The sequence below is a fragment of the Rhinoderma darwinii genome, chromosome 2 (assembly GCF_050947455.1).
Source record: "Rhinoderma darwinii isolate aRhiDar2 chromosome 2, aRhiDar2.hap1, whole genome shotgun sequence".
Classification (NCBI taxonomy): Eukaryota; Metazoa; Chordata; class Amphibia; order Anura; family Rhinodermatidae; genus Rhinoderma; species Rhinoderma darwinii.
In genome coordinates, this window is record NC_134688.1 from 201,311,934 (window position 1) to 201,327,182 (window position 15,249).

Here is a 15,249-nt window from a genome sequence, read left to right on the forward strand (position 1 = left end):
CAGTTATTAGATATGATGAAAAGGGAGGATTGGAAAATTCATGTCCTACGAGGCTTTTATTAGTCAAGCATTCATAATAATATCTGGATGCTTTATTTAAAGTGAATTACATTATCTTGAAGGCTACGAAGCAAAGTGCGTGCAGAGATGCTGAAAACTACACTGAAAAGTTGTTTATAAGTCATGCTATTCGTAATAAAACAAGATAGATTGCTTATTTTCTATATTATTCATAATTTTGTATATTGATTGCAACTATTGTTGAAATACATGACACCAGTATATACTAGCGCATCCAATTTATTACTGCTCTAGCTGATATAAAGAATGTTATGTAATCACTGCCATCTACTGGTAATCCATGGTAACTGCATAAGTGTTTGCAGTTTATAGTTTTCTTGCTTGAAACATTGCATAATACTCGTAATACTCGTCCGTGTGCTGTGCATTGAAATCACGCACAGCACATGGACATATGCAATTCAATGGGGCCATTCACACATTCGTTGTTTTTCATGCAGCGTGTGTCTGTTGCGTGAAACTCACTGCATATCCTATATTGGTGCGTTTTGGTGCGTTTTCAATAGTCACCCATTGGAGTCTATGGGTGCGTGAAAACCACGGACAGCACACAGATGACATCCGTGTGTTGTCCGTGTTTCAGGCATCAAATACATTGAAAAGCAGATAAATACATTTAAAAAAAAATGAAGTGCTTGCACGGACGTGAAAAACAAATGCCACACACAAAGCACACTGATGCCAATACGCAACGGACACGGACAAGAAATGTAGGAAAATTGCTGTTTTTTACGAGCGCAGATCGGACACCTTATCTGAATGTACCCTAAAGGTGACGTAGCATTATAATCTACTATAATCTATATAATATATATAATCTATATTTTCTTTTTTTTCCCGCACAGCATTAGGCCTCATGCACACGACCGTAGCCGTGTGCACGGCCGTGATTTTCGGGTCGGCCGGCTGCGGACTGTCAGCGGACTGTCAGCCGCAGGCCGCCCGCAAATCGCGGGACATGCACATGGCCGCCGCCATTGTTTTCAATGAGCCCGGACCGCAGAACCGGGCCGTAGTAAGACATGCCCGTTCTTTCTGCGGTCCGGGCTCCCGGGCCGTGCAAGGACCGCAAAAACTACGGTCGTGTGCACGGCCCCATAGAAAAGAATGGGGCCGCAATTCTCCAGTGGATTTTCGGGGGAATTGCGGCTGCAAAAACACGGTCGTGTGCATGGGGCCTTAGACTTGAGCCACCTGATCAAGTCAAAATTATTTATCAGATTACAGATATACTTCTGCTCTATTATGATACAGGAGGCAATTATTTTTTTTACAATGAATTCTTTGTGTTGATACATTACATTATCTTATTTATACATTGTTTTTTTTAACAAAATATATAATTTGACACAGCATTTTAATAATATTCTTTAAAAAAGTGACATAACAGAGTTCTGCTTCACCAATACCCCTTCCACCCGCGAAGCACACTCTATCACCCTACTTACAGTTAAACAGATGAATAAAACAATACAATAATCATATTAACCTAATAATAACTTTATAACAAGAATTATGGGGCTCAATATGGCAGGATCTCTAGGGGTGCTACCATTGCCAATAAATTATATTATGGAAATAACCACACCAGCTTTCAAATACTTTTTAGGCACAACTTTCAGCTTAACAGGGACCTTGGGTCATATGTACAAAACCTTCAATGGGACTTACGGCCCACGCTATGATGGGTAGACCCAATTGTCAATATTGTCCACCAATGAGCCTGGCAACCCACTGCTGTGACACTAAGACATACAGAAGCATAACTGCCCACTGTCTTCTTTGGTCTACACACAGCAGGTGGCTGATAAAAGTCTTGATGCCCACATCCTTACGCTGACTGAGCTGATCGCCTCTTCTATGACACTTTTTGCCTCCCCTCTTTAGCCCCAAACTTATCTGATGCTCTAACTCCCCCCACAATATTTGATATGATTATTATTGAATAGAAACATTTTGATTAATATTTGATATCTACTGTTTATTGTACTGCAAATACCATTCTTTAAACATATCAGGGCTGCAAATATGTGCCCTAAAAAAATATTATTAATCTTATTAATTGTAGCCAGGGGAGTTAATAGTGCTTTTTACTAAGCTTTGCTGCACGTTAACTTGTTACCCATACTTACATACTTAGGCTACATACACACGAGCATGACGGATTTACACGCGTAAAAAACTTGCGGAAATCTGTCCGTGTGCGTTGCGTTTTTGCATCAGTGTGCTTTGTGTGTGGCGTGTGTTTTTCATGCACTTGCAAGCACTTTTTTTTAAATGTAATGGATACGTGAAACACGGATTTGCGTCCGTGAAAACGCACTAATATAGGACATGCAGTGAGTTTCACGCAACAAACTTTCACTGCGTGAAAAATCACTCATGTGAATAGCCACATTGAAATCAATGGGGCCGTGTGCTGTGCGTTGTTTCAACGCACATCACACGGCAGAGAATCACGCTCGTCTGAATGAGCCATTACAGGTACTAACAAACAATCTGTAAATCAGCCTCTACACTTAGAAGCAATTGACAGAGCTGCCCATTATTCCTCAGTTCCTTGTTCACACAGGACATTCAAAAATCTCCAAGTAAGGCCCCCTCCACACGACCATGCCCATAATCACGGCCACAGACAGCCACCCGCATTTGCAGGCCGTGCTCCCATATAAAGTATGGGAGCAGAGTCCGTAAAAAGCAAAAAAAAGGACATGTCCTATCTTTTGCGGAGCCTTTCTAGGGCACGGACACCTTCCCGTAAATATACGGGAAGGTGTCCGTGGTCAATAGAAGTGAATGGGTCAGTAAGTACAGACCATAATTACAGATGAATTCCACGGTCGTGAGCATGGGGCCTTAATATGAGAGGCACAGTGTTCAATTGAGCACAAGTCCCCCTGATTTTTGGCATCCGGTGGTGGTGGGGTGGGGGATTACAAGATCATGGATACAAACACTAACTTCTAATATGTCTCAATGGCATGTCAGACGCCAAAGCATTGAAACTAGCACTATTTGGTTCATAAGTGAGTCCGATAATGAGTAGTTAGAGGATAACAAAAAAGTCCTTGGGCTTCCCCAAAAAGAAATTACTACGGCATTATTAATGGCACAAAAACTGTTCAACTACATGTTGAGCAGAGGGGGGGAGGGGACACTTCCTTTTTGCTCCCAACTAAGTCCAACAGTAGGTCCAATTACAAAAGACAGTAAAACAGAATTTACAAAATATTATAGGTAGGAGACCTGCCCATATGAGCTTACAGTCTATAAGGAGAAGGGAATAGATACAAGTGGTCAGCTGCATTCACAATTCTGCAGCAAAAATTTCCAACCAACTTTGCTAGCTCAATTTCTGCACAAAATTTGCTCTAGGGAATTACATTCTTGAATGTAATCCCATCTGGCAATAACTATGTTTCCTAAGTCAGGGGCATAGCTAGGGGGGGGCAGGCGGGGCATGTGCCTCGGGCGCAACTTAGAGGGGGGCGCCAGTGCCACCCCCTCCTGCACTATAATTGTACCTGCGTCTATAGGACACAGCTACAATAAAAAGCAATGAATGGCGGGGTATGTTCCGTGCCCGGCCATTCAGCGCCTTTCTACGAGTGAAGCGGCGCGACGCTTGCGTCGTTGAAAGGCGCTGAATGACAGGAAAAGTCTTTCTGCCCAGCCAATCAGCGCCTTTCATAGATGCTTTGTTAAACCCCAGGAGACCTGCGCAGAAGAAAGCAGGTCTCCATTGCTGCTGGATGGGATTAAGGTGAGATTAAATAGTTTGTTATTTTATTGTAATAAAAAAGTGTCTGGCTTTATCTTGGCTTTATCTACGGGGGTGGCTTTAGCTACAGGGGGGGCTTTATCTACAGGGGGCTTTATCCATGGGAGGGCTTTATCTATGGGGGGCTCTATCTACAGGGGGGCTATATACAGGGGTGGACTATCTGTGGAGCACTATATACAGGGGCGGGCTATCTGTGGAGCATTATATACAGGGGTGGACTATCTGTGGAGCACTATACACAGGGGTGGACTATATGTGGAGCACTATACAGGAGTGGGCTATATCTACAGGGGAGCTATATACAGGGATGGGCTATCTATGAAGAACTATATACAGGGATGGGCTATATCTACAGGAGGGCTATATAAAGGGGTGGGCTATCTGTGGAGCACTATATACAGGGGTGGGCTATCTGTGGAGCACTATATACAGGGGTGGGCTATATCTACACGGGGGCTATATACAGGGGTGTGCTATCTGTGGAGCACTATATGGGGAGCTATTTGTGGGACACTATATACAGGGGTGGGCTATATGGGGGCACTATCTACAGGAGGCTCTATGGGGGGCACTATCTACAAGGGGCTCTATGGCAGGCACTATCTACAGGGGGCACGATGTGTGTGATGGAGAAAAAGAACTAGAATCTGAGACGTCATCGGTGTGTGACTTAATGTAAATGTTTATTCTGCCTCTAATCAGTACTGTAGTCACTGTATGATCTGCAGCGAGATGATGGGTGGTATGATTATTATATGATTTTTTTTTTGTGAAACAGAAACTCCCAGCATATCCTTATCATTGTTCGGGCCATGCTGGGAGCTGGAAACAAATTAGTGCAAACCTATACGGCAGGGGTTCCACTAAATTGAGCTGTATTTCTGCTGGTATTGTATTTATGTACTGAGCTTTGTTCTGGTGCTGTATATATGTACAGAGCTTGGTACTGGAGCTGTATTTATGTACTGAGCTTGGTTCTGATGCTGTATTTATGTACTGAGCTTTGTTCTGGTGCGGTATATATGTAATGAGCTTTGTTCTGGTGCTGTATATATGTAATGAGCTTGGTTCTTGTGTTGTGTATAGAACTATATTGCTTGTAAAATGTACAAATATTTTTTATGCTCGAGTTACATAAAAAAAAATGTGGAAAAGAAATGACACGTCATTGATTGGTAGAGAAAACAAACATGGCGAGTGTGAAGGAGATGTCAGGAAAGAGGTTGGGGGGAGGGCGCCAAACTGAATCTTTGCCCCGGGTGCTGGAGAACCTAGCTACGAACATGCACATTCAGCCCGGTGTGCATGTTATTTTAATAGGAAAGAAGAGATAAACAGCTGCTAGGTAAACTGGTGCCGCTTATCTACTAAAAAGGTGGATCGCAGAGGCCGGCCTGGACGAAGAAACACAGAATTCTGGGTAAGTATACGATTTTTTTCTGCGTCTTTTGCTTTTCCGCCGCAAAAAATGCAACATCTGCCATTTTTTGCGGCTTTTACCTCCCCATTGAATTCAGTTGGCAAAAATCTGCAACAAATAAGCAGCGATTATGCAAATACAATTGACATGCTGCGGATTAAAAAAACGCACCACAGGTGAATTTCTGAGCATTTTTTTCCGCTCAGCATTTACGCAGCGTGTAGATGAGATTGATTCAAATCTCATCCACACTGCTGCTCCTGTATTAGGCCTGATTCACAAGAGAGCTGCGCATCTCGGACATGAAAAACTGCCGTTTTTTACCTTCGAGGTGCATCTGTGCTCAGCGCTGCGGGATGCGATATCACGCATTCCCCCATAGTTGAGAGTCTATGGAGGGATGCGTGATGAGCGAAAAAAACGGACATGTCCTATTTTCGCACGGACAATTCACACGGTCCGTTGAAACAACGGCTGTGTGAACGGCCACATTGAATTACATAGGTCAGTGGGATGGCCGCTGTTTCAACGGCCGTCCCACGGACGTTTAACACGCTTGTGTAACTAAGCCCTTATGCTGTGGATTTTCTGCAACTAAATCTGTTGTGGAAAATCCGCAGTTTTTACGCTACGTCTGAACTTACCCTAAGTTGTCGAACCATGCTTTGATGGGAGGATTTAGCACTGCTTAGGAATCCACCAACACAATTAATTGATGTATTTCCTTTATTGACAAAAATGGCCCACACATTGCTTATGGAATATTATGTGTCTTATTCTAATTTTTTTTAATTGCTGCTTGCTAATGGAGCAAATACATCACTATCCTCACACAGTGCATTTATTGTAATGTCTATCTCTTCCCCAATGGAGATTAACTCACAGTAACAGGTTTAAGGAGGACAAATTATGGTAATTAGGGTCATAATTAAAAAATATACCATGTAAGCACTGCAGAGGCTCATCATCTGTAAATTGCCCAAATGGAATAACATGTAGACAGAAAACAAGCACAGCAGAATCTTCAACTAAAGAGATGCTGCTGTTTAATATTTGTATTTTTTTTCATTTTAAAAATAAATGTGTCATCCCCATTAATATATAGTTCTTGGGAGAAAACACACTAAAAAAATAGTGGACAGAAATCTAACTGTATGTCCTATGTTCAATGACAATATATAGACTTGAAGTGACTAAAAAAAAAAAAGGCTGTGGGATGCAATAAAGTATTGTACACTTAAAACATTATATGACTCTGCAACTTCTTTTGGCCATACCTAAACATGATCCTCATATTGAAGTGCTCTGGTGGTACAGTACCTTTTCCTGAGTGAAGTGGGCAGCCTTTTGGCATTTATACAATTGATCGGTTTACTTTCCCATCTTTATTTTGATAAGGGGTGCGCACCATCCCACATTTTAGAGAAAAACCTCTCCTATATACATATATGTCTATGATAAATATAATTTATAACATATTAGTGCTTTATTGAAATCCCTCAGACAGTATAACCATTAAATGGACACCGTCATTACAACAAGCTTTGCATAAATGAATAGTACAGGCGATTATAAGAAACTTTGTAATATATCTTATCAGAGTAACAAGCCTCTTTCAGGCTCTTATCTGGCTGTTTTCCTGCTCCCCTTCCCTCTATTATACTGACTTTCACTGAAAATTCTTCTCTACCCGTCTGGAGTCGGACTGCAGCTCATATGTATCAGATTACACATGTCTATTGTAGCCTATGGAGAAGGGAGGGTGGGGAGAGTGAGTAAGAAGTGCAGGAGATAAGAGCAGAATGACAGGTATAGAAATTTTCTATCACAACCAAAGCACTTTATTCACATCAGTACAGGTCAGTACTTCTCCATATATGTCCTGCATGATCCTGGGGCTCTTTCTATATGAGAGAGAAGGTTATGGAGCAGATTCTCCTCTTCTTACTGTGTGTATTGTATGGCTGCCAGTCTCCACTACCCCAACTCAGGGAGAAATAAAAACTACAGATACAGCATGCAAAGGGGAAAACTGCTAAAAATTGCAAAATCAAAGTCATATAATGGACAAAAATAGTGCTGCTCCTCATCTACACACACACACACACACACACACACACACACACACACACACACACACACACACACACACTAGCTGACCCTGAAAAGTCAAACAAAATAACAAGTACCCTTTAAGGTTATTATATGGAGGAGGGAAAGCAGTGAAAGCCACAAAAAAAAACCTCTTCACTGTAGGATTGCAGGATGCAAGAGTTGTTTGCATGTCATCACTCCCAACCCAATATCGAGATGTTTATTCTCAATTTTAATACAGTGGATATAGCCATGCAAATTAAATCCATTGATACATGCTATACATTTTTTTATTCTGGGGACCACATTGTTAAATAATACATATTGCATTCTTATTTAATATATGTCACTTAGTACACATATAGTGTTCAGTTAAACGACCCTTATTTATGTAAAAATGTATGACCTCTGAGAAAAACAAGGGCTAGATGCTGACATTGAATGCAATGTTGTCACATAAGATCATCTTATTTTGCTTATTATCAGTAGCCAAAGCCAAAGCATGGCATCACATATATTCAGAATCAGATGCAGTGCAAAATGATGGGACACAGGGATCTGCTTTGGCAGCATCACATTTTACATTTACTGCAGCAGAGAAGCAGCCAGCAGGTCCGCAGACAATACAAGTCACCATGAAATTAGCCCAAATGCCAGTAGCCCTATTACGTGCAGCCCTTGTCACTGCCCCTCTGCTGATTCCACAAGTAGCATTAACACAATAAAGTACATTTACATTATGCATTGTGACTGTTCCTCCTGTCAAGGGTCAGACAGAAAAGATTTGTGTGCCACAGGTAGTGCTTATCTGCTCTACAATTACTGAAATTACACACTTTTGGATGTTAACATACGGAATGCAAAATGTTTGCTGCAATGTCTTATACGCTGATAAGACTTAACATTAAAACCAACTTATTGTAAAGGTGGTTGTGCCCAATATTATAAAGGTCCCCTTGTGCCGCTAATATAGCTCTTACCCCTCGAGGCATGGACTTCAGAAAACCTCTGCAGGTATTCTGTGGTATTTTACACCAAGACATTTACAGCAGATCCTTTAATTGGACTTTATTAGAATTTCCAGCACATCACACAAATGCTCAATCAAATTGAGATCTGGGGAATTTGGAGGCCAAGTTAACATCTTTAACTGTTTGGCATGTTCCTCAAACCATTCCTGAACAATTTTTGCAGTGTGGCAGGGCATATTATCCTGCTAAAAGAGGCCACTGCCAAAGGGAATACCGTTGACATGAAGGTGTGTACTCGGTCAGCTACAATGTTTAGTTAGGTAGTAAGAGTCAAAGTAACTTCCACATGAATGCAAGGACCAAAGGTTTCCCAACAGTATAGTATACACTGCCTCTGCTGGCTCTCCTTCTTCCCATAGTGCATCCTGGTGACATCTCTTCTTAATGTAAGCCACACACATGCATCCGGTCATTCACATGGTGTAAAAAAAAACAACATTGCTCTATGGTCCAGTTCTGATGTCCTCGTGCCCATTGTGGGTGTTTTCAGCGGTGAGCAGGGATTAGCATGGGCACTTTGAAGGATCTGCAGATACTCAGCAAGCTTTGATGCACTGTGTGTTTTCACGCCTTTCTATCATAGCAAGCATTATATTTTTCATCAATTTGTGCAACAAAAGCTTGTCCTTGGGATCAGACCAGACTGGCTAGCCTCTGTCCCCCAAGCGTATTAATGAGCCTTAGGCATCCATGACCCTGCCGCTGTTTCACCCGTTGTCCTTCCTTGAATTACTTTTGGTAGATACTAATCACTGCATAGCAGGAATATAAAGACCTAATATACCCCACCTCTTGACAGGCACCATTGTAATGAGATAATCAATGTTATTCACTTCACCTGTCAATGGTTTTAATGTTACGGCTGATCGGTGTATTTATGATGCATGTACATATATTATTTTTTTTATAAGAATTTTTGTATTTAAAATACGTTTATCACAAACTATCCCAGCCTTGTATTAATGGACGTATACAAAGAAAAGAGATGAAAAACCACATTACAGACCTTTAGATCTGAATTTTGTTTCTTTAGTGAATCAACTGTATATGATATCTCCTTCCAAGATTCAATACGTCCTTTTGCCTTCTCCAGCATCTGTTCTGTCTCGTGACGAGCATCATGCCACTGAGTGGAATCCTTCAGCATTTCCTGCAGCTGTTGTCTTCTATTCTGAAGGTGGCATTGTACTTCCTCCCATTGATTTTGAATTTTTTCAACTGAAAAAAAAAAAGACAAGTTGTAAGTAAAGTGCTCTGATTTATTCTCTTGATTAAAGAAATGTTACTTATTACTTATGAAAGATGTTTGCTATTTACATGGAAGCATCAGTATAGTCTGTGTCATCCCATGTCCTCCAATATTATCATCCTGCTCGGTGGCGTAACTACCGCTATAGCAGCCGTAGCAGCTGCTATGGAGCCCGCAGCATGAGGGGGCCCGTTTCGCTCGCCGGCACTGGCCCCCCCTTCCCATGGCCGGAGGCTCCGCTGGCAGCCGCTATGGCTACTACAGCACGACGCCACAGAAGGGGTTGTTCTTACAAAAGACATGCATCCCCTATTCACAGGACAGGGGATACATGTGTGATCGCTGGGACGCCCAGCGATAAGGAGAACGGGGGACCGAAAGTCCACCAAAGTTCTCCATGACAAACCTCGGACTTCCGGGGTCTGTCTGCAGCTCCATAGAAGTGACTTGCGCACCGGTCGCACTTGTGTGCATGCGTGACCAGTGCTCCTTTCATTTTTATTGAACTGCGCAGATGCCGGAAGTCCGAGGTTTGTCATGGGGAACTTGGGGGGACTTTCGGTCCCCCGTTCTCCTTATCACTGCCAGCTATCACACATGTATCCCTTAGGGGATGCATGTCTTTTGTAGGATAAACTATATGCTGTTTTTTTTTTTGGGGGGGGGCTATATGGCGTTATCTACAGGGGGGTCTGTACGGTATTATCTACCGGGGGTCTGTATGGCGTTATCTACAGGGGGGGCTATATGGCGTTATCTACAGGAGGGGCTATATGGCGTTATCTACAGGGGGGGCTGTATGGCGTTATCTACAGGGGGGTCTGTATAGCGTAATCTAAAGGGGGGGTCAGTATGGCGTTATCCACAGGGGGGTATGTATGACGTTATCTACAGGGGGGACTCTGTATGGCGTTATCTACAGGGGGGACTCTGTATGGCGTTATCTACAGGGGGGACTCTGTATGGCGTTATCTACAGGGGGGACTCTGTATGGCGTTATCTACAGGGGGGACTCTGTATGGCGTTATCTACAGGGGGGACTCTGTATGGCGTTATCTACAGGGGGTACTCTGTATGGCGTTATCTACAGGGGGGACTTTGTATGGCGTTATCTATAGGGGAGGGCTGTATGGCGTTATCTACAGGGGGCTGTATGGCATTATCTACAGGGGGGTGTCTGTATGGCGTTATCTACAGGGGGGTCTGTATGGCGTTGCCTACAGGGGGTCTGTATGGCGTTATCTACAGGGGGATTTGGGGCTGTAAGACGTTATCTACAGGGGGCTGTATGGCATTATCTACAGGGGGCTGTATGGCATTATCTACAGGGGGGGCTGTATGACGTTATCTACAGGGGGCTGTATGGCATTATCTACAGGGGGCTGTATGGCATTATCTACAGGGGGGCTGTATGGCGTTATCTACAGGGGGGATTTGAAGCTGTAAGACATTATCTACAGGGGGGATCTGTATGGCGTTATCAAAAGGGGGGTTTGTATGGCATTATCTACAGGGGGGACTCTGTATGGCGTTATCTATAGGGGGGACTCTGTATGGCATTATCCATAGGGGAGGGCTGTATGGCGTTATCTACAGGGGTGCTGTATGGCGTTATCTACAGGGGGCTGAATGGCGTTATCTACAGGGGTGCTGTATGGTATTATCTACAGGGGGGTGTCTGTATGGAATTATCTACAGGAGGGTCTGTATGGCGTTATCTACAGGGGGGGGTCTGTATGTCGTTAACTACAGGGGGCTGTATGGTGTTATCTACAGGGGGGCTGTATGGCGTTATCTACAAGGGGATTTGGGGCTGTAAGACGTTATGTACAGGGGGGCTATATGGCATTATCTACAGGGGGGGCTGTATGGCATTATCTTCAGGGGGGGCTTTATGGCTTTATCTAAAGGGGGGGCTGTATGGTGTTATCTACAGGGGGGATTTGGGGCAGTAAGACGTTATCTACAGGGGGGCTGTAAGGTGTTATCTACAGGGGGCTGTGTATGGTGCTATCTACAAGGGGGGGTTGTGTGATACCCAGCGGAGGGGGGCCCCTGTCAAAAGTTTGCTATGGGGCCGAGTCTTTCCTAGTTACGCCCCTGATCCTGCTTAATCTTCCACGTATAAATTTAATAAATTAAAATAATTCTGCTTTAACTAAACAAGTTATTAACAATGACCTTATTCAAAGTACATCAAATATTGATACAAGCTAGACGACAGAGTGTAATGCATTAGGTTAACCTGCAAACCTATGTAAAGTAAAATATAACGACTCAAAATATTGCATTGGTATCTCGACACAATCATAAGAATATTACACGGCATCGAGGACTCCTGCACATGGCACTGCTGTACAGAGGCATACGGACGGTGTCATGCAGCTTCATACTAATAAGTTGTAGGCACTCTATGTGTCATCACATGGTGCTCTGTATGCTGTCGTATTATGGAATATCTCCGTAATACAGCATGAAATGAAGCATGCCATGATACTTTCTGACTAATTCTGTATAAAAAATATAAAACAAAACAAAAGGTACAATAGGGCTCAATAGACTTCTATGGGTGGCATACTATATTAGGTTAATTCAATAACAGATTTCAAAATGTGTAGCAAAGTAAGAGCAGTAAGACTATAGAATGTTGGTTGGTAAAGGATATTTTACCTCTTTTTTTGCATTCTAAGTTTAATTAGAATTATCGAAAAACACAAAGTTAAAAAGACAAAAAACAGAAATAGAAAAGGGAATGCCATCTCATAATGAGCAAGAAATTACATAATAATCAGCAACATATACGATACATTGTAAATGGCATTGCAATGATACAGTAGATAACACCCGATAGGCACTCCACTGTGCCAGAGTGGTATTCCCATACCAGTGTCATCATATCTTTTAGGTCGCTTCACTTCGATAATATAGTATGCTTGTTTTTCCTCTTTATATGAGGAAAATTAGACAATTGGAAACTTCCTAACTGTGGGGTTGTTTTTGTTTTATTGTCTGCTTTCTTTTGCCTTCTTCTGGGGGAACACTGCATATGCTGGTTCTAAAGTTAAAGAGGCTCTGTCACCAGATTTTGCAACCCCTATCTCCTATTGCAGCAGATCGGCGCTGCAATGGAGATAAGAGTAACATTTTTTTTTTTTTAAAAACAAGCATTTTTGGCCAAGTTATGACCATTTTTATATTTATGTAAATGAGGCTTTCTAAAGTACAACTGGGCGTGTTTAAAGTAAAAGTACAACTGGGCGTGTATTGTGTATGTACATCTGGGCGTGTATTGTGTTCGTTACATCGGGGCGTTTTTACTTCTTTTACTAGCTGGGCGTTGTGTATAGAAGTATCATCCACTTCTCTTCACAACGCCCAGCTTCTGGCAGTGCACAGACACAGCGTGTTCTCGAGAGATCACGCTGTGACGTCACTCACTTCCTGCCCCAGGTCCTGCATCGTGTCGGACCAGCGAGGACACATCGGCACCAGAGGCTACATTTGATTCTGCAGCAGCATCGGCGTTTGCAGGTAAGTCGATGTAGCTACTTACCTGCAAACGCAGATGCTGCTGCAGAATCAACTGTAGCCTCTGGTGCCGATGTGTCCTCGCTCGTCCGACACGATGCAGGACCTGGGGCAGGAAGTGAGTGACGTCACAGCGTGATCTCTCGACGCCCGCAGCCATGGATCTGTGAGCGCTGGCCTCCGTCCCCCTCCTAGGAGATGCCAGCGCTCACTTCCGCTCCGTCCGGCTGGGTACCGTAGGGTGCGCGCGCACGCTCGCGCCCGGCCTTAAAGGGCCAGCGCGCGCAATTAGGAAATCGTCATCACTATCAACTGCCACAATTTCCTGGTCTATAAGAAGGCCCCTGGCCTTCTAATCATTGCCTGAGCGTTGTTAGTCTTTCCCAGTCTGTCTTGCAAATGGTCCCTTAGTGTCTCCCGTTCCAGCTGTTACCCGTGCCCTGTTACCGTTCCTGTATTCCGTATTGTTCCTGTGCCTACCCGCGTTCAAGTGTCTTCTGCCACGTCAAGTGCCATCTGCCACGTCAAGTGCCATCTGCCACGTCAAGTGCCATCTGCCACGTCAAGTGTCATCTGCCACGTCAAGTGCCATCTGCCACGTCAAGTGTCTACCGCTCATCGGATACTGCCCGCCACGTCTGGCGCCACTTGCCGCACCTGCCTCCACCCGTGCTGAAGCCACAGCCACCGCCCGGACTAATTCAGGTACCCAAGCATTACTGTCTGCCATTTTACTTTCACATAGACTGTGACCTGGTCAGCTGCCTCCCCGCTACGGCGGAGCGGCCTAGTGGGTCCACAAACCCAGTGTCCGTGACAACGCTGTGTCTTTGCACTGCCAGAAGCTGGGCGTTGTGAAGAGAAGTGGATGATACTTCTATACACAACGCCCAGCTAGTAAAAAAAGTAAAAACGCCCCGATGTAACGAACACAATACACGCCCAGTTGTACTTCTACTTTAAACACGCCCAGTTGTACTTTAGAAAGCCTCATTTACATAAATATAAAAATGGTCATAACTTGGCCAAAAATGCTCGTTTAAAAAAAAAAAAAAACGTTACTCTTATCTCCATTGCAGCGCCGATCTGCTGCAATAGGAGATAGGGGTTGCAAAATCTGGTGACAGAGCCTCTTTAATAATATACCAGGCAATATAAGCACGACATACTGCAATTTTTTCAATTCAGTTGCACATGAATTCTTCATAGTTCATCTTACATATTTAAATAAAGTCGAGTTTTTAAATCTATTACTGAAGGGTCTGTAAATTCCATAGGGTTAATTACCAAACCTACAGGTAAATATATGTGAAGCTCTACAAATAACAGGGATGGTGGAATGTAACTCACCCCTATTTATCCAGACATACCGTATTTTTGGGATTATAAGACGCACCTGACTATAAGACGCACCCAGGATTTAGATAACAGAAAATAGGGAAAAAAAATCATATTTTACTTCTTTTACAAAAAAACAACTATTGGTTAAAAAAAATATTTGTTTGGTTTCACCACATTCTGAGAGCCATAACGTATATCCAGACATACCGTATTTTTTGGACTATAAGACGCACCTGACTATAAGACCCACCCAGGTTTTAGACAACAGAAAATAGGAAAAAATTTCATATTTTACTTCTTTTACAAAGAAAAAACTATTGGTTAAAAAAAAATATTTATTCGGTTTCACCACATTCTGAGAGCCATAACTTATATTTTTTTATCGTTTGTGAGGTGTGAGGGCTTATTTTTTTCGAGATGAGAAGTAGTTTTTATTAGCACCATTTTTTTGGTGCATACGTTTTTTTTAGCACTTTTTATTTTATTCTTTTTAGCGCTATGGTGACCAAAAAATAATGATTCTGGGCTTTATTTTGTTTTTTTAAGCCGTTCACTGTGTGAGTCAAATAATGCTATATTGTAATAGTTTTGGACTTTTACAGACACAGCGATGGCAATTTTTTTATTACTTTTTATTTTGACATTGTGCTTGGGGAAAAAGTTTTTTTTTTAAACTTTTACACTTTTTTTACACTCCTGAAAATTTATCTAACTTTTTTTA

General features: G+C 42.7%; 1 protein-coding gene across 7 annotated transcripts in view; it reads right to left on the reverse strand.

Annotated features, from left to right (window-relative positions):
• The window catches only part of DMD (dystrophin), a 2,416,993-nt gene that overhangs the window by 707,963 nt on the left and 1,693,781 nt on the right, over positions 1 to 15,249 (reverse strand). For all 7 annotated transcript variants that reach the window (XM_075852742.1, XM_075852740.1, XM_075852736.1 and 4 more), the window contains one exon: positions 9,417 to 9,628. In XM_075852742.1, coding sequence (XP_075708857.1) covers positions 9,417 to 9,628 — 212 coding nt within the window. The remainder of the gene's footprint in view (positions 1 to 9,416; positions 9,629 to 15,249) is intronic.